General features: G+C 58.5%; 2 protein-coding genes across 3 annotated transcripts in view; both read right to left on the minus strand.

Annotated features, from left to right (window-relative positions):
- Positions 1 to 353: 353 nt before the first annotated feature.
- Positions 354 to 2,519, minus strand: HES6 (hes family bHLH transcription factor 6). 2 transcript variants are annotated; one of them, XM_059052585.2, is made up of 4 exons: positions 2,328 to 2,519; positions 2,168 to 2,254; positions 1,972 to 2,053; positions 354 to 1,766 (listed from the first exon to the last, which is right to left on the minus strand). In XM_059052585.2, the coding sequence occupies exons 1-4, from the start codon at positions 2,406 to 2,408 to the stop codon at positions 1,342 to 1,344; spliced, it is 675 nt and encodes a 224-aa protein (XP_058908568.1). In that variant the 5' UTR covers positions 2,409 to 2,519; the 3' UTR covers positions 354 to 1,341. The 2 variants fall into 2 exon arrangements, with proteins under 2 accessions (XP_058908568.1, XP_058908569.1); XM_059052586.2 differs by having other exon boundaries at positions 1,538 to 1,766; positions 2,012 to 2,053; positions 2,328 to 2,477.
- Positions 2,520 to 6,804: 4,285 nt separating this feature from the next.
- PER2 (period circadian regulator 2) overlaps positions 6,805 to 19,480 on the minus strand; it is a 39,249-nt gene continuing 26,573 nt past the window's right edge. Inside the window, exons 17-23 of the mRNA XM_059052765.2 lie at positions 19,020 to 19,184; positions 17,796 to 18,050; positions 14,934 to 15,721; positions 13,665 to 13,851; positions 12,531 to 12,720; positions 11,413 to 11,563; positions 6,805 to 8,986 (exon numbers count right to left, since the gene is read on the minus strand). Of these exons, the coding sequence (XP_058908748.1) occupies positions 8,837 to 8,986; positions 11,413 to 11,563; positions 12,531 to 12,720; positions 13,665 to 13,851; positions 14,934 to 15,721; positions 17,796 to 18,050; positions 19,020 to 19,184 (1,886 nt within the window). The 3' untranslated portion in view covers positions 6,805 to 8,836. The remainder of the gene's footprint in view (positions 8,987 to 11,412; positions 11,564 to 12,530; positions 12,721 to 13,664; positions 13,852 to 14,933; positions 15,722 to 17,795; positions 18,051 to 19,019; positions 19,185 to 19,480) is intronic.

A 19,480-nucleotide genomic window follows, 5' to 3' on the forward strand; every position in this document is an offset into this window, starting at 1 on the left:
ACAAGCTGCTTTGGGGTCCTGGAGCTGGAGAGGCAGGGGCCACGATGCCTGTGGCAGGGACGGCTGTCAGCTGACCGCATGCTGTCTGCAGACCCGGGCCAAGAGGGCCATCTCCCTACACCCCAGCTGCCCAACCCCTCCGTCCAAGGGTTCTGACCTCCTGGGCTCAATTTGGCCTTAAGTCCCAACTGCCTGGGCTGTGAACTGGGTGGGTCTCCATGCTCCCGAGGTCACTGGCAAGGGGGAAGCTCCCTCTTCAGTCAAGAAAACTGACCACCTAAGTAGAGCGACGTCTGCATCAAACTCATGGACCTTAAAACAGACTTTTGAAAGAAACTTCCAAACCACATGCCTAGTAGTCAGGCATCCATTTTATTCCCGGAAGCTCACAAGCAAGAGAATGGTCCAGGGACAGGCCGTCTCCCTACTGCTTAGTTACTCTGGAGACAAAGTCCGTGCCGCGGTTTCCATCGCCACGGTGCACACCATGTGTGCAGGCCAGGCCCAGGGACCTGAGGGGACACCCATCTGGAATGGCCTGGCAGCAGGGAGGCAGAAGCACCGTCCAACGTGACACCACGGCACGGGGTGTCCCATCTCCACTGCCATTACACTACTTACTTCTGACAAAGGGGCAGAAGTTTTAAAACCACTCACAGCATTAGATATGGGAAAAAATGTGCTTGGTTTAGTCTTTATGCATTTGACACCTTAATGACACCACAGCGTTCAGCAATACTTCAGAAGGGTAACTAACTCTCCAAAACCTCTTACTTAACAGAATTGGAACAACTGATGTCAACCTAATACACAAACTCGAGCGTGCTAAACGCAAGACATACAGAGAGCCACACTTCTCTCTGGCAGCTCTGGGCAGTGCTGCAGAATGCCCCCCCTGTGTCCTGGCTGAATGGCCAGGGCTGCCAGGGCCTGAGGTCTCCTTCTGCCAGGACACTAGTGCCCAGCACTCGGGAGAGGCTCAGCTCCACTCTGTCACCTCTGCCCCCAGACCCACACAGTGCCTGAGAAGTCTGGGACAGGTGAGACCTGGGAGCCCTGCAAGATACTTCCTCCTGCCTGTAGCTCCTTCTCTCCACCCACCAGAGGGCTAGCGGGGCAGGGGGTGGGGGTGGGGATGGTCCATAAACGTTACTCCCTTAAGAAACAGGGGCCTGGATGGCCTGGTTATCGGGGACTGCCCTGCAAGCATCCACTGGAGGAGGGCAGCAGAACTGGCAGATATCCAGAACCCTGCCCCTGTCCAGATATCTGGACCCCAGGGAGGAGGGACTGGAGCATGGGAAGGCGGGGCCCATCCCTTAGGCCCCAGGCTGCCCTTGGTCACCAAGGTCTCCAGACACTCTGGGCTACGCGGGCGGCGGTCAGGCTGCCCAGGGCTGCGGGCACCAAGTCCGGCCCCTCAGCAGGCGCCCGGCTCAGTTCGGCCTCGGGGACCTCCTCCAGGTCGGATGACTGGTCGTCCCCGGAGCCCCGGGGGCTGGGCAGTGGGGACCCCAGGGCGCCTCCTACTGGCCAGTTGCTCCGCCCATGGGCTCCCGGTGGCCCGGACAGGGCGTCCCCCAGCAGATCCCGGAAGCTGCTGCCCTCACGCAGCGGCATGGACTCTAGCAGGTGGTTCAGGAGCTCGGCGGCGACGGTGGCGTCGACTGCCTGGCACGTAGACACGAACGTGTGCACCTCGTGCATGCACTGGATGTAGCCGGCGGCGAAGCGCTCGCTTGCTTCCGCCTGCAGCTGCTCGCGTTCTGTGTTCAGGGGTGGGAGGGGAGAGGGCCCCGCCCGCTTCGGTGATTGCTGTGGCCCGGCCCGCCCGGCCCGCGAGGGCAAGGCTCATCCACGAGACGCGGGGGGCGCGCACTGCTCCAGGAGGAGGAAGTCCTCGGTTCCGGGCAGGGGCAGGCCAGGAGAACGCGCCCCGCGCCCCCGCCCGCGCGCCCAGCCGCCACTCACCGCGCGCCCGGCCCCGCAGCGCGCCCTGCACGCGCCGCACCGTGAGCTCCAGCACCTCGGCGTTCTCCAGCTTGGCCTGCACCTGCGCCGGCGCGAGCGCCCGGTGGGGAGGGTCGGTGAGGCGAGGCCGGACGGCGACCCCTGCCCGCCCCGCCCGCTCGCCCGCAGCCCCTGGGCGCCCGCCCGCCGGCCTCACCTCGGCGCCTGCCAGCAGAAGCCGCAGCTCCTGCAAGCTCTCGTTGATCCGCGCCCGCCTCTTCTTCTCCACTAGGGGCTTCCGGGCCTGCGGGAAGCGAGCAACTGAGCCCCGGCACTGTGCGGCCCCCCGCCCGCCCATTCGCGGCTACAACCAGCACCTTGCGGTCCCCCCGCGCCTCGCAGCCGTCCTCATCCTCCCGGGCCGCACGGTCCCGGCCGGGCGCCAGGAGCGGAGCCATGACCTCCACCGCCCGGAGCGCAGCGCGCCCGCGCCCCTAGCAGCGCAGCAGCCCACTGCCGCTGCCGCCGCCGCCGCCCTCGCCCCCTGGCGTCTTACGCCGCGTCCTCGCGCCTGCAACGGCGCCCGCCCCTTTTATAGCGCCTTATTTGCATCTCAAGGCGCCGATTGCTCGTGAGAGCCAATGGCAGAGGCGTGCTTTGTCTGGCCCCGCCGCCGGGGTCGGCCGGCAGCTGGCGGGGCGTGGCCTGCGGCCGGGGACTTGGGGGTCCAGCCGGGCCTCCGCGCCACCCCGGCATTGTGGGGCACCGGAGGGGGCGATGACCCGGAGAGCTGTGGCTCTGGGTGCGCTTGTTTCCCTCCTACCCCGAGCAAGGCGCCCAGGTCTGCGGTGCGTGCTGGCAGGGGCGCATCTGCCCATTCATTCATTCACGCTTGACTTCGTTCACCCAAGGTGCAACAGGGGAGGAACGCTCCTGCGCGAGAGCCGGGGTCCTGGCGGCTAGAGCCACAGCAAAGGCCGCGGTCTCCGGGCCTGGAGGGAGCTACAGGTCCGGGCTGGGGTGGCTGCAGAGCCCCAGGGAGGTGAGGGCCCCTAGCGCAGCGGGGGTGGGAGCGGGCCCTTGGCCCCAGTGCGTTTCTTGCGGAAACGCACTGGGTCCTGACATCCGAACGTCGACACCACCTTCAGCCCGCTCAGGGATCCTAGTGGGGCGGGGTCCGCAGGCCCGCCCGCACCGCTCCATCTCTAGGCTCTCCTCGGGTCATCCTCTGTCCCCACAGGCCGTCTGTTCTCTCCTGGTCATCATCGCCCTCACCACCGGAGTCCCCCTCATCTCCTTCTAGTCCCCTTTGCTCCCCGACCCCTCTTTCACTTCCCTTTCCCCCTCAGCACCCACCCACCGCCGCCCTCCCTTCCCTGCCCGCCCGCCCCCGAACCCACGTTCTCTAAGTCCCACCCGCGCCCGCCCTTCCCAGGTCCCCGCCCTCCCTGCCCAATCACCCTTCCCCGCACCCTGTTCGTTCGCGCCGACACCCCTCCCCGCCTCCTGCCCCCCTCTTCCCCCTCCCCGTACCCCCTCGGCTCCCTCCCCCCCAGCCCTCCCCCCACTCCCCGCCCGGCTGGCGGAGGCCGCTGTCTGGTCCCCGTAACTTGATGCCCGTGACAGTTGGCAGCTGCAGCCGCTTCGGGCGGAGGAAAGCGGCAGCCTAGCCAAGAGCGACAGGTGTTGGCCGCGCCTTTGTCTCTGCCGCTTTGTCACTCGGGCGGGAGCGGGCGGTGGGTGCGCCTGTGTCCGCCAGACGACTGCCACCCCCACGGCTGGCCGCCCATCTGTTGGCCCAGCCTCCGTGAGGGTGGGGTGCGTGGGCGGTGGGGTAGCTCCCTGGGGACCCCAGCCTGGCCGCAGCCCCACCGGCCTAGGTTCACAGCATCTCCTGGCACAGCCAGGGTACCAATTTGCCTTCAGACCATGAAGCCTTTGCACACACACAGCCTTACACCTGGAACACGGTGGGATCTCCCTTCAATGGTTGTTTCCTCCCTGTTCAGGTCTCAGCTTCCCTTTACCCAATCCTCTGCTTCCCTCCTGGGACTGGGATTGTCAGGGTCTGATCTGTGCCCCTCCAGGTTACAAGCATCCCTGGGGGTACAGTCTGACCTAGGACCCCTTATCTACCCCCAGCACAGAGCCTGGCCTAGCAGAAGCACTGGGTAGGTAGGGAAATTGAGAGGGTGTCCCAAGCCTAGCTGGAAGGTAGCAGGGGAAAGAAAAATCCAGGGACTGCAGTGTGGTGGGGTGGTGGGACTAGGCCACAGACACCCACCTGTGCCCCCAGCCATCTGAAGATGGATCTGGCAGCCCTTCAGGTGACTGTTTCACTTCAGCTCCCGGCCAGAGGGACCTCCGTAGGTAGGGCAAGTTTGGTGAGTGGCTTGATGGTTCCCAAAGTCACCTCACTGACCTCTATGAGTGCCTGGGAACCCCCTCTGCTGATTCTCACCTGGCTGTCTCTTTGCTTTTCTGTGGGCAGGGCCCAGAGACTTCCCCAGCCCTGCACTGTTCACCCAGGTATGAACCGACTCCTTTCCTTCAATCCCCCTGTGTTGTCCTCAATCTCCCCGACAAGCCAGAAGGCTTAGCTCTCTTCTTCCCATCCTCCCCTGCCTGGTCAGAGACCTGACTACCCTTCCCCCTCTACTCCTAGTGGAGGGACCGACAGAGTGGGGGAGGGGCTTGAGTAGTGAACCCCAAGAGAGCCAATAGCTGGCCTGTAACTTTAATTTTCTTCACCATTTAGACATCACCCCAGGGAAGGAGATCCCACCCCCACCCCAAGAAACTACAATTAAGTTTCTACTACTCTGAGGAGCTCAGATATGGAAAAATAAACTCAATGATATTTCTTGTACTGTGATTCATACCCCACCCATCATTGATTATATTGTTTGAATAAGATCAAACAAGTATCTTAGAATGCTCTCCCTGAAAGGCAGTTTGTATTGGAACAGGATGGTCAGGGCTCTGGGGAAGGCCTCTGGGAAAAGACTATTAATCTTTTCCTGATTGGATGGGGAACTGAATGTGGGAGGTGGAGGAAGAATGATAAAGGCAAATGGTGCAAGCAAAAAATGAAAGGCAACTAGGAACTCCGGGAAAAACAAAAAGCTGCTGAAGAAGAGAAGTGTAATCTTAGCACTTACTTGGCCCAGTAGCCAATTCTTTCACAGTCAGAACAATGTAACCCTGTTCATAGGGTTTCAACATTTTAGAGTCAATCTATAGAAAAGGCAAGGAAGGCTTAATTATAGTTACAGGATATAAAGTTGCTTTGTAAAAACAAAAGGACAGATGACAGACAGTTGTCAGAAGGGAGGAGGCTGAAGCATAGGCTAGGGACCTCATAACCCTTGTCTTACATGGGGTGGGGGGATTGAGGAATGCTGTCTAGAGTGAAGGAAGGAGAAATTAAGTACTGGGATATGCCTCAGTCTGACCAAGTACCCTTGGGGAAGAAAGTATAGGGATAGAGCAGGGAGTGTGAGTCAGCAAAATCCTTCTTGGTTAGACTGGAAGTTGCCCAAGGGCTCATCTTCGAAGTCAGCCTCCATTTCCTTTAGTGTGCCCGTTGGCTGGCTGGCTTGGCCTTTTCCTCCCAGAAGCCTGGCTACTCCATCTCAGCACCACCGCACCCTTTCTTTCTCCTTTGCATGGCCTCCCCTAGCAGACACACTTCCTGCCATTTGTCCCTTGGACTGATCCCCCCTTCAAAGGTTGCCCGAGCACAGACTTCCTGAGCATTTGGGCTCTTTGATCCCCTCATATCCAAAAACAGAGGCCAACAGAGGCTGGGCAGGGCTGCAGTGGCCACAGGGGGACCAGTTAGCGGCAGGGGTGGCGAGAGCCGTAAATCCCCAGGGAACAAAGACAGTGGCCAGCCTATGGATGTCCAGGCCCCTCGTGGGCAGTCAGCCCAGGGGCTTGGAGACGCTCCTTTTGGTTTAGAAATAAGGGGAGGGCATGCCCTTGGGGGTATACGGTAGATAAAAATGCAGTTAAGAGCCCCCGAAGGCACTCGGCCGTTCAGTGAAACAGCCATATCTGGCCACTTAGCGGGTTTGCAGGGGCCTCCATGCTCACTGGGAGGACTTTGCCCCCCCCCCCAGCCCCCAATCGCCACTCGGATTTAGGCAGCCAGGACAGGAAGCGGCGTCGAGCCCTCCCTCCTGCTGAGGGAGCTTCTGGAAGGCTGGGCACCAGGGCCAGGATCCATTCATCTCCCTGTTCCGACACCACAATACGGTCCTGGTGGGAAAAGTGGGGTGTGGGGGGAGCAGGCCTCCACAGTTTTTGACCAGGCCCTGCACGACTTCATCGCTGTGGAAGGACGGACCGGGGGGTGGGGTGGGAGGAGACGACCGTGCTGCCTGTATCACCTCTGATGGAGACGTGAGGTCCTTGAGAGCACTCTGCCTTCAGCCCCGTGGCCGGCATACAGGCAGCCAGCCCAGGTGAGACAGACTACCCTAGAGGGGGCAGGAGGAGAGTGGAGCGGGCGCCTGGGGTCACCACAGAGTGGACGCGGGCACCAGGGGCTGAGCTGGTGGCCCTGCTCCCCACCTGGGAGTGGAAAACCATGGGGGAAGGGGACTCCAGGATTAGATCTAAATCGTCGGGAGTTCGCTGGGGTGGGGCTGCATGTCAGAGAGACACACAGAGACAGGAAGGGACCAGCGAGAGGCGCCCGTGCAGGGGAAGAGGTAAGGGGGGCCTTTGTGACAGAAGAGTCCCTAACCCAGAATTTCTAGGGTTCTTTTTTTTCACAAAAGATTCCGATAATCTTTGATCTCTATTCAGGTTCCTGTTCCCCTGTGCTACGTTAAAACTACACACAGGTAAAAATAAAAATATACTTGCTTTATTTACCAATTTTCTAAAAGGCAAAAAATCATAAAAAGACACAAGCAGTCCAACAAACATATTGCACTGGGCGAAGAAAGTCTGGTTTGTGCATAAACAAACCACTTGTCCGGCAAGGCTTAACACGTCGGTACACAGACTCTGAGAGCTTATTTACATATCTTTTTAGGAATATATTAAAAAGAAGGCTCAGTTTAAAATCGAGAAGAAGTTTTTTTTATAACACCCGTGTAAGCACACATACTAACGAAAACGTAAGACCCGATGCGTGGCACCGTGTAAACAGTTTCACAAAATGCTCCTGCTGTCAACCTCTCAGCACACGTCAAAGCTAGGCAGCACTTAACAATCGGTGCATTACATCAATGGTAAGATAATGCTGACGGAATGTCAATGCAGCTTTGACTCCCATCTAATCCCTTAATGATCTGACTTTACTGGCAGGAAGCAGATTGTAGCCTCTAGTCTCCACACAAATGCATAGACGACCTCTTGTCTTGGGTATCTGCAGGCGATGTTGCTTTGTAAATTAAAAATAAAAATAAAAAATTAAACTTTCTGTGTTCGAGTTTATGAAAAATAGGATTGATATTCAGGCATAAAGTGGTTTTACTATGAAAACCAACTGGATTACAAGGAGACTTCACCTGTTCTAGTAGCTGCTTCTCCATCAAAGAACAGGGGAAGCTGCCCCCTTTTAACTTCCTACAGACGCAATGCAATTGTAAGTCAGTTGTTTCATCACCGGCAGCTTCTCATTCACCCTAGGGACCAATGTGACATTTTTCCAGACAATCTTTGGGATAGACGATGCAATACGAGGTTTTGCAGAAAGCTGGGCCGTCCGGTCTCACTTTTCCCCAAGCGTCCCATTCACCTGCACGTGCCAGCGACACCAGTGCGCAGCGCCACAGAGACTGGCAGTCGCACCAATGAGGTCAGGTTCATGAGAAGAATTAGGGGTCAGTGTCCCAGCCCCGGTGTGGTGGGAGCGGCTCGCTCACGGCACCCTGGAAAACACAGATGCAGCCACCGGCTAAGTCAGGAGAGAGCGCTGGCTTGGCTGCGCCAGAGCTGATGTCTGGGCAGTGCCAATCAACGAATAAATACGAGTGGGTCCCGAGTGTGGCGATCAAAGGCTGGTTTGCAGAGGGAAGTCACAATGAGGGGATGACCGACAATGTGTTTTTATCTACATGTTGGCTGTCCCGGTCTGAAAAGGAGACGAGAATGATGTCAAAGTATACAGAAGGGTCTGTGTATTTCTGAGGATGTATATTTCTATGATGGAGTTGGTCACACAAACCACTAGGCTTCTTTGGTCCAGAGCGAGCATTTTTCAATTTCGTTCACCCCAAACTTAAGCTACGTCAGGTGAAACGTTTGCTGCTACCACACTTGAAGCTGAAGCTGCTGGTCTGCCAAACTACGCTTCACGCCATTTAATGCAAAACATTTTGAAAGAAAATTAGCAGAGGCTGTGATCTCCACTTGGTATGTTTTAAAAACATCTAGTCTGACTAAATAATTTAGATAAAAAGCAGCCCCCCAGAGAGGACATCTAACCTGATCTGATCCAAACACACCCTGGGGAAGCTCTGAAAGGCGGGCCCCTCAGCGCGGAGTCACCTGTGGCAGCGTAGCTGCTGGTCACAGCCCGGAGCGATGCCTCGGGACCGCCCACGGGGAACCCCGGCTGAGGGCACTCAGCCGCTTCCCCGACACAAGGAGGGAGAAGCAGCCTTTCTCAAGTTAAACAATGATGCAAATCTCCTCCCCTGTCCCCGAAAACTCCATATTTATAGTTTAAATACAAGAAACTATTTCTTCCCAAACCTCTCCTACCCTCCACGGTTTTAAATCACCCCTTCGGAAAACGATGGGTTGTTTTCTAGAACAAAAAAAGCCATGTAAGTATATCCGTCCATTTCATTAGAAACACAGGTGAAGGCCCTCCCTCTCCTCAGAGCACCATCCAGTGTCGCCACTGGCCGTCCCGCTGCGGGGGTTACGGCTGCCCTCCGTTTCTGCGACTCAGGGGGGGTCCGGTTTCCTCTTCTGTGGTGTCGGTTGTTCCGCTGAGTCCCAGAGCAGGGGTAGCTTCCTCATACCGCACGCAAATGTTGTCTTTTCCCTTGTTTTCACAGCAAACGCATTCCTTAAAAGAAAAAATGTAAATCAGTAACAAAAATGAGATCTTTGGTACGAAAAAGTAGTTCAAGCTGAGAGAGGTGCAGGTGATCAGGTGTCAGCCGTGAGGCTGCTGGAGGGCGAGCAGGTGCCCCTGGGCGTGGGACCCCTGCCTGCTCTCCAAGGAGCCCGAGCTCTTCCCCAGCTCCCCAGGCCCCTCCCTTGTCTAAGAGGTGGCTGTGCATAGCGAGGGCACAGCATCAACCAGAGGCTCTAGTGCCAGCTCCTCCTCTTTCTGCCTGTGGGACCTGGAGTTGCTACATGCCTTCTCTAACCTCAGTTTTCTAATCTGTAGAATGGGATAGCAACACCACACTGTCTCATTTGTTCATTTCCCAACCAGCTGTTAAGCACCTGTCGTGTTCCAGGCACATTCTAAGCACTGGGAGTCGGCAGTGAACAAAGAGGAAATCTGTGTCCCAGTGGAGGTGATCTCCCAGTAGCCGAATGAGAAATGCCCCACAGTGTATTAAAAGACGGGAAAGGTGGGGCTGACATGGAATGAGGCATGTGAGGACGTCTGTAATTTTACTGACGTTCCACTGAGACAGTAGTGACTGTGGTGGTTTTAAAATATGCCCACAAATTCTTTGACACCCCTTCCTCAGAAGGTGGAGGGCTGGACTCAGTGACCTGCCACTAACAAGGAGGAGGTGATACAGGTGACATGTGGGTTGTAACAGGCAATGCAGCGCCTCGGTTCTCTCTGGGGAGGCCAGGATCAGGTCATGAGGACACACAAGCAGCCCGATGGACAGATCCACACGGCAAGGAGCTGAGGCCTCCTGCCAACAGCCAGCACCAACGTGCAGGCACGTGAGGGAGCCTCCTTGGAAGGGGATCTTCCAGCCACCATCCTGTCTTCAGATGGCACGAGCCTCGGCCAATATCTCACCTTCGACCTCGGGAGAGACCCGAAGCCAGAACCACCCAGCCAAGTTGCTCTTAAATTCCCAACCCAAAGAAACAGTGGGAGATAATAAATGATTATTATTTTAAGCTCCTAAGTTTTGGGGTTATTTGCTAGGTAATATTAGATAAATAACACAGCAGCATGTGAAAAAAAGACTTGAAGGAAGCCGGAGTGAGCCATGTGTCTGTCTGAGGAAAGAGGATTCCAAGCAGAGGGAAGGGCAGGTGCAAAGGCCCTGAGGCAGAAGCCTGCTCCATGATTTCAGGGAACAACTGGAGAGGGGGGTGTGAGGGGAGAGGGGAGCTGTGGGGAGAGGGTGTCATATTTTAATGGCTTTGCGGCAATTTATTCTGATTGAGAAGGGGCACCGCTGGAAGGGCTCAGAGCTGAGGGGTGACGTGATCTCACTGTAGGGGACAAGGGGGAACAGAGTGTAGCAGGGGGGATACTGTGACAGTCAGGTGAAGCAGCACTGTGGCGTGGACCAGGGTGGTGATGCTGGAGGTGATGGAAAGGGGCTGGTTTCCAGCCACCTTGAAGGTCAAGCCAGTAGGACCTGCTAGTGGACTGGATGGGGCACGAGAGGAAGAGAGTCCCGAGGGCTGTGGACCGAGCAAGAGGGGTGATGGAGTCACCCTTGAGTGGGTGGGAAGACAGTAGGTGGGCTGGCTCTCTCTGAGCATAACTAGGACAGCAGACAAAGTTCGACAGAGGTGGACGCTAGGGAGTCTGGGCAGGGAGATGCGACTTGCGCTCAGGAGGAGAGAGCTGACAGCGCCGGAGGGAGTGCAGACAGAGGAGGAAGGTGCAAACCCTGAGCCTGGGCGCGTCCACGCTGACGGCGGACGAGAGCGAGGGGCCAAGGGGCCGGGGCGAGGGAGGGGCGCTCTCAGAGGAGAGGCCGGCTGTGGCTGAACGCCGCGAGTGGGTCGGTTAGGGTGCGGGCGGAGACCTCGGTGGATTCAGCTGCTGGACGTGGAGGCCTTGACGAGAGCAGCCTCCCGGGCGGTGCTGGTACGGGGGTGCTCTGGGGGAAGCAGGGGAGAGGAGCTGGGGTACAGAGACACCTTTGGGACCCTCGGGGAGGAAAAGAGACAGGAGGGGCAGCCTGGCGAGAGTGGGAGGGAGGGTGGGGGCCTGCTGTCTGTCACTTAATGGTCTACATGGATGTTGAGGGTTTATGACAGAGGAAATGTGTGTGGGGGGGTGTTTTCATTGGAAACAGAATTGAAAGAAAAAAAATTCAAATTTCAGCATGTGATTGAGACTAGATATTTAGGAGACCTTTTTGGAGACAGTGTTGAAAAGCCATTGGAAGAAAGTTCTTTGAAGGAAACCTAACAGTGTGGTGGTATTTTTTTTTTAAATGAACTTCTAATCTTAGAAGTTTTAAATGTACAGAACAGTTGTAAAGACAACACAGAGCATTCTCATCACAGTGCCTTTTAACGCAAAGTCCGAAAATCCGTTCCAGAGCTCACCGCCACGTCGAAGGCCGCGGGCAGGCCGCCGGACCGCATCCACGGGTGGACGTCCTGCAGCTCCTGCTTCTGTCTGTCTGTGAACCTGGGCTGGAACCTCTGCAGCACCTTCAGCTTCTCCCTGTCCTCCTGCAGGACCGTTTCTAAATTTCTTCATGAAATATTTAGAAATAGGGAAGCTTTAGAACGTCTCAAGGGCTTTTTTTTTTTTTTTAAGAATATGCTCATTTTCTACCAACACTTCCAGTACTAATCATGTAATTTTAGATGATTTTGTTTAAATTTCCTTTCCATTTAAAATAAATTACCCTATTTAAGGTAACTTCACCTCCCTAGTAGATAGTCTGTAGTTTTTCTATGAAGATGATACACCGAGCTCTGATTTTCATTTCGCTTTAGCGCAGTCATGGGAGCCGGGTACCTGCAGTCACTTGGTTCTGTGCCCGGGAGGTTCTCACCAGCGAGACGGTAGGTAGACAAGCCCTCCCCTGCCACCTGCCGACACTGGCCTGCCCCGCAGCAGTCCTGGAGACAGAGCCCTGGGCTCCCCCGGCCCAGAGGCCTGGCTGTTCTGAGCCTCAGGGTTAATCCGTCCTCCACACCCCCCCATCTCCCTCCACCGAGGGGGCACTGCGCGGGGGTAGGGACCCTGATGGGTTCCAGGTCGCTTGGAGTGGTCAGAGCTGAGGCGCAGACCCAGGTCCCTACAGAGCAGCCAGCAGCCTTGGGCTGGTCACCCACCTTGACTCTTGGCCTCCGCGTCTCTAAGACACACACACACACACACACACACACACACACACACACACACACACACACACATCACTGACCACACAGGGTTGCAGGCAACAGAGCAAGAGAGACAATGTTGGCACGGATGCTTTGCAAACGTCTTGTGACACCCTGGCGGGTGCCCAGAGCCCATCACCCTGGAGGCCTGTAGCAGGTCACTCTGCGGGCTCTGTGTGGCCAGCGGCACCATCTAGAGGGGCCCTGCTTCCATCTGTGCACTCAGCTCAATCTGAGGTAAGGCTCCCCAGGGAAGGCCTCCGGCCTTGTGGTGCTGGGGGATCCCGAACCCAGCCCTTCACCGAGCCGAGCGGGCGGCGAACGGTTACCGCGAAGGCATCTGGTACGCCATCATGACGCTGTCGTCTGCGTCGGCCACGAGCAGCCAGACGGGGTCCTGGAGGACGTACTTGACGTGCTCACTCTCTTCCATGTCCACCTTCACTTTTGCCTTGTGGTTATCCTCTGAGGAGCCGAAGCTTCCAAAATACGCGCTGGTGTGACCTGCGCCGCTGCCGCCTTTAGAAACACAAAGCGTGGCCGGTCAAAACCCCGCCCGCGCGCGGAGCCTGCACACCGTGCTCGTGTGAAGGAACGGCAACGTCAGGGAGCTGAAGACTTTTATTTGGTGACTGGTGCCCGGGTTCGTGGATCTTCCCTTCTCTGTCCCGTTCTCAAATTGTCTGCATAATTAAAAAACGGGCTATCAGCTGGTACCGTGGAGGTGATTCTCTCCTGGGGGGGCCCCGAGGAGTCCAGGTGGGGCTATATCTGAGAAGCTGTGCTCTTGTCTCCCAGGCTCGCTGCCTCCGGACTAAGCCAGAGCACAGAGAAGCTGCCCCTGTGGCTGGCAGGCGGCTGTCCCGCAGCGCTTCCCGGCAGGCCTCCCGCAGGGAGAGGGGCCCGCTCACTTCAGGGAAGCGGGGGGCTTACAGCCTGGGGAGAGTGTGTGCGCCTCCCGTGGGGCGGATCCAGATCGCACCTGAACGATCCTGGTCGGTCCACACACTAGCTTCTCACCAGGGGATCGAACTCAGCAAGGCGGGCCACTGCCAGCCCTCCCGGCACACCTGGGGAGCCCCGGGGACAGTCCAACCAGGGCCAGCTGGGGTGGGGGGTCTGCAGTGCCGCTGAGGTCGAGAGTGGCGGGCGACAGGGAACTGGGCCGGGCCGGGGCTGCCGTCCGCACAGGTGGAGCGGGGTAGGAGGAACCCAGCTGCCCGTCTGCACTGCCGTGGGCTCCGAGGAACTGCTCGGTGCGCGGCTGGATGCCCGGATGTCGGGGCCCAGGCTGCGCCTGACGCGGGGCCCTGCCCAAGTCAGCCTACGGCTTTGGGGTGACCGGCTCCCTGGGGTGCGGAGAGTCAAGGAGACCCAGGTGTATCACGTGAGAATCTTCCAAGCACGCCTGCCACCTCCCACCCCGCCCCGACTCCCGGGTGCTCCCAGCACCACCTACATACCTGCCCCACTTCGGGACGCGCTGCAGCCCAGCGAGCCGGGGCCCAGGGAGCAGGAGGTGGCGGAGGCCCCGCTCCCAGACGGGGCTGAGCCCGTGGCCGAGCGGAGGCCCTCGCGCAGCAGGAGGCGGAACGGGCCACTGGACGCGGACGGGGCGTCGCTGCTCTGGGCGTCCTTGGGCTTGTCACACTTTGGGAACAGGGAGGAGACACCAAGTCAGGTGTCTTGTCTGCACCAGACTCTCAAGGACCCAGCGGGTGCGCCCTCCTCGGACCGCTGGCCCTCCCTTCACGTGCCACAAGTGCAGAACCCGTGGTTACTGGGACCACGGCGGGACTCTTGGTGGTGGGATGGATGCCATCTAATTAAATTTACTTTGGGGACAGTCCCACTAAAGACGGCAGCTCTCGGATCCCTGCGGGGGAAGCCTCACGCCTGTTCCTCCGCCAAGGCGGGCAAGTGTCTTCTGCAGCACCCCAAAGCTGCTCCTCACAGAGGCGGGCTCTGGCTTCCCGGCTCCCGCGCCCGCAGAGTGGGGACGGGCTTGGGCATGGGGGGGTGCTTGGCCTGGGAGCGCCCCAGCCCTCCAATCCTTGGCACCCAGACTGTAGGCCCGGGAGTCGGGAGGGCAGCAGCCATGCTGGGACGGCCAGCCCGTTCCCACTTGCTCTCCCAGGAGCTCGGGCAGGGGAGCCCCGCGCAGCTCCTTCCTGGGAGGGCCCGCGCATCTCACTGCCTCAGCGGATGCGACCACACACCGAAGCTCTCAGGACACAGAAGCATTAGCTGGAAATCAAACTACAATTTCATCAACCGAGTACACGCCAACGTCCCTCGAGACTTGGGAGCGTGCGCCCCCGCGGCGCTGGTCTCCGGCTCCCTCCTGGCCCTGCTCCTTGACCGGGAGCGCCTCTGCTGCCAGCTGCCCTCCAGGCAGCCTCCGGTCTGACCTTTCACCTGACTATGCTTTATCCTCCAAGTGCTCATCGAAAACGTGGAGGCCCGTGAGGATGAGTCACGAAATCACCTGTGGCTATTTGGAGCCCGCGTCCGCCACCAGACAGATCCCAAGACGATAAAAACTGGTCTACTCCCACAGAGTCTTTTACCTGGAAAATGTTATTTCCTAGCACACGTGTTTATGTCAGAATGGAAACGGCTTGGCAGTGACCTCAGTGCGGGGCACCTGCGGTGAGGATGCTCGCGACCCGCCGCGGAGCCCGCGTTCGCCGCCCGCCTTCGTGAGACAAGGGGCAGCGGGAGATGCTTACGGGCGGCGGTGCCTCGGGCTGCCGGTCCCAGGATGAGCCAGGCTTGCGGTCGGGCCCCGTGGGCCCTGTGGCCGCAGAGCCAGCCTTGGGGGTCTCCTCCAGCTGCAGAAGGTCGAGCCGCAGGGGCGAGCTCCCGCGGGGCTGGAAGAGCGGCGGCGACGTCCTGCCCGCGGACCCCGCGGCTGGGGGCAGGGCGGCCCCGCGCGACCCGGGCGGCCCGCGCTCTGCCGGGGGACGCGTGTGCGGCCGTTTGGGGGCTGAGGTCCGGCCAGGGAACTCGGGCTGCGAGGCAGGAATCACCTCGGACGGCAAGTTCGGCTGGCCGGGGAAGAAAGTGGGCGGCAGGCCCGGGGGCACCGGGGGGTAGGAGCAGCTGGGTAAGACCAAGGCCACGACCGGGGCCAAGGGGCCGGCAAACGACGGGGGCTGGACCGCGAACTCGCGCTGGGCGTCCGTGGGCGGCGCGAGGCTGGCGTGGAGAGCTCCGGGCGCCGCTGCCACGGTCCCCGGAGCTGGCACTGCCCCGGCAGCTGGACACACGGGCAGGGAGTAAGCGGGCACCGGGCCAGGGAAGGGCATCGCGGGGCAGCTGGACCGGGACGTGTCCGACGGCGACCAGGCTGTGGCATTCAGGCCCACCAGCGGCGGCCGCCGGGCCGGGGGCCCCCCGGACCCAGTGCTCCCCGAGGAGTCTTGAGGCTTGGCCCGTTTGGACTTAAGTTTTCTGTTCTTCCCTGTTTTTTTCCAAGATGAATCTATTCCAGAGGTATTTCTTAGCCCAGGAGCAGCTAAAATAATGGGAAAACAACAAGAGTTAAAATGTAAACATTATGTTATGCTTCCTGTTACGTCAATTCTCAGAGATTTGTAGAACTTCAGAAACCCGAAGGCACCTCCCAGTTCAACAGTCAGCCCCGCCCTCCCCATCACCAGCCTGGGGGTCGCGGGGCCACCACCCAGTCTCCCCGGGTCCTCAGTGAAGTGAGAAAAATCAGGGCAAAGCGTTAGGTTTTCATAAAACTAGATTCAGTCCCTTTAAAGGACCTCCTTTGTCGCAAGATCACATTCCTTGCTTTCTTCTCAGACTAAAATGCCGTTTCTTTCATGAAGCAATAGTGATATCAAGAAGGTTTTATTTGTCCAAAACAGTAAGAAAGCTGGCAAGTCGACGCTATTCCCCAAGAGCGGCTTGTGAAACCTTAAAGGCAGAACCACTGATCTCACCTAACCTTATTTGTCAATGTTACGAGCTTTATCACGGCTGTTCCTTAAAAAGAGACGCCTCCTGCTTAGAAAGCTCGTGATTCCAGCCCAGTGAAGTCAAAGGGCCGAAGGAACACTCGCCCTTGGAACCAAGGTCTTCCTCTCTGACGATGAGTGTTGCTGAGAGGGCCTTTCTCAGGAGGCTGGAGGGGCTCCACCCAGTGACATAAGGGACCCTGGGCATGTCCCCCCCACCTCCCCTGGGCACCGGCCGGCGCTGGGGGTGCTGTGGGCTCGGGGGTCATGCCAAGCAGGGGTGGAGGGTGGGGTGGGCAATGGAAGGGTCCCAGGAACCTCAGCTTTTCCTCTCCTGTCACAGAGGGTAACTCTGGGCTCCTGCAGCAAGTGTGCGAGGACATCCCCTGCCGGCCGTGCCACATGCTAAAGGCAAATGGGCCAGCCCAAAGCAGACTGCTAAGTGGGTGGAGGTTTTGCCATTCAGCCTCTCTGCCTGGTGTTCTTCCTACAGGAAATCTATCCCCTACTGGGACCTGGAGCTACAGCACTGGGCTCCTGGGATGCCACATCAGGGTCTGGGCAGGGCTGCTGTGGACAGCTGTGCAGTCTGTGCACTGCACAAAATGCACAGCCAAGGGGGCAAGAGGGGGCTGGAATTCTGCACCAAGCTGGGGCTACAGTGGTGTGGGCACTGTTTGCTGATTTCCACAGAGGTTCCCGATGTGCTGGCAGTAACCCTGGGTCTGGGGAGGAAGGGGGAAAGGAGGAGAGGAGAAAAGATAAACCTCTTAAGGAGCATGTCAGCCTCTCACTTCTGGGACATTTGTGTCTGCCCAGAGACCAGGGGGAGTTGGGTCCTCGTGGTGTGTGTCCCCTGGGCTCACTAGCTCTCAGCTCTGATCCCTGTGTCACGGCCTGGGAGTCCAGGGAAGAGGCGGCATCTCTGATCAGCTCAGCCTTGTCCGTGGGGCCTGGGAAGGTGGCTGGGGGTTGGGAGCCAGGCTCCTGGACCAGAAAAGGGGCAGGGAAGCTCGTCTGTTCCACTTCATCCCTTGCCCGTTGAGCACCTAATGGCTCTCAGCGTAAAGGGCAGCTTCACGCGCCCCCAGGCTCTGTCGGGCTTGGAGTCTGCAGCCTGGCCCTGAGGCCAATCTGCCAGGGGCATACTGCTCGGGGGAGAAGGGCACCATTCCCTCCTACGGTGTCGGGTGTCGTCCAGGGCTCCCTCCTCCCTCAGGGGCCTGACACCAAATGCCCCTTCAGTGCCGTGCTCCTTCTCTGGGTGGTGCATTAGCCCAGCTGGTCCTCTGAGGGTCCTGTCCGGGTGGGAAGGTGGGGTAGGGTCTCTTGCTTCTCAAAGTCACCCAGGCAAGAAATGTCTGACACGGCAGCATTGCAACTGCCTGCCCTGCATTCCACAGGGGGCTGGGCTGGGACCGTCACCACTATTTACAGCACTGCTCCCTTGGGAACACAAAGTGACATCCTTGAGAGCATCACTGGTCAAGTTCCAACAGCTTCTTACAAACCCATGAGTCCTAAACTGGGGACATTTCGCCTTCTGAAAGCAGCACTAGATTCAGCAGCATTAAGAATACAGTGAAAAAATACATCACTTTTGGTTCAGGTATTACCACTTACCCCTCTCACTCGACCGCCCCTTGGATCGGTCTTGTAAGTAACAATGGCAGCGAGACGGGAAGGCGTTGAGCTTTCTTATTTCTCTGAACTTGAGCAGGAAGCTCTGCTCCTCCTTCTGGGTGTGGGCGGCCAGCACTTCCTTGGTGAGGCCCAGCTTCCGGAAGGGCTCCTGCTCCTGGCCGAGGCCGCAGGGCAGCACGGAGCCCGCCGGGCAGGCCAGAGACTCGGGCCCGCTGGCAGCATCTGCCACGGTCTCTGTAACAGAAGACGCACAGCTCTCATCTGCGAGGGCCCTTCTATTTTAAAACGACTGAAAAAACGCATACTGCACCTACGAAGAACAGAACTTGTTCACACGTAAGATTCCTTCACGATGCCCGCAGCGTGCCCACAACATGACGTATTTGTTTAGCCTTCTGAGAAAGTTAATGACCAAAGGCAAAAAGCAGGCGTAGGAAGCCCCACTTCCCAGGGGGCTCCAGGATCAGTCCTCTAAACTGGGGCACCTTGGAGGTTTTTCAGCCTCTGACGCTGAAGACACTCCAGGCTGTCCTGTGCTTTCAGAGCACAAGAGGCTAAGGCTGGTGCACGGCCTCATCCTGGCTCAGGACCACGGGCTTGACAGTGGGGCCAGTGGAACTGCGGGTGCAGACAGGATGGGGCAGGTGGGACCACGGACCATCCCGAAAGGGGCTGGACACTGACTCTCTGACATGTACTTTTGCCCTCATCACGCCCCTCTTCCAAGCCAAGAACGGATTCAGGATTCATTTTACTCGTGGTGTCTGAAGAACAGCTCAGCGTGACGCCCTCGGTTGTCCTACTATTACGACCCGTACTGGCTCCTGTCCTCAGACGGGGAGGGCAAGGCTTGTAATCCCATCCAAGGAAGCGGGTTGGGGGGGCGGGCTCGTCCCCAGGCTTCTCTCGGCACCAACGAAGGGGGGAGTCCTGGGACCCCTGCTCGGTCCCGGGAGGCCCCTCCATATTGACACCTGAGCGGACACCTGTCCCAGGTGGAGCCAGAGCGCAGCAGGGGCAGGACAGGTGTGGCCGCCCCCGCTCGGCACTGCACGGATTTCCTGCACCCCTGTTACTGGGCTGTGTAGCTTCTTCCACACTTGGATAAACTTAAAGAGAATCCGAGGACGGCAGTCAAAACGTCTCGTGTCTATCGTTCAGGCCGGATATCTCCCCGCGTCACCCAGGGAGCAGCAAACATACCGAGCTCGGGCCGTGGCCTCTTGTCGCCCACGTGGACCATGGTGCTGCTGTAGCTGCACTGGCTGGTGAGGGACACTGAGCTCTGCGCCTTGCTGGGCAGCGTCAGCGAGGTCAAGTGCGTGCTGATGTCCGCGTGGCTGTTCACCTTGGAGGGTGATGCAGTCTCTTTATAAGGAAAAATGGAAGCAAGACACAAAAATGTGATGAAAAGGAACTGTCGGGATAAGCCGCGTGGAGGCCTAGGTGGTGCCCCAGTACAGGGGGCAGGGACAGGGGGCAGCTGCAAGTCTGCATGCGTCCTGGCAGGTGACACTGTGTCCTCAGGTGTTTATCCGCGGGGGATGGCGGAGAAGAGGAGATTCTGAAATGGGAAGGCCGCCGCCCTGACCTCCTGAGTCCTCTGGGAGGAGGGAGGCGGGAGGAGGGAGGAGGGAGGAGGGAGGAGGGAGGAGGGAGGCGGC

The sequence above is a fragment of the Kogia breviceps genome, chromosome 2 (genome assembly GCF_026419965.1).
Source record: "Kogia breviceps isolate mKogBre1 chromosome 2, mKogBre1 haplotype 1, whole genome shotgun sequence".
Lineage (NCBI taxonomy): Eukaryota > Metazoa > Chordata > Mammalia > Artiodactyla > Physeteridae > Kogia > Kogia breviceps.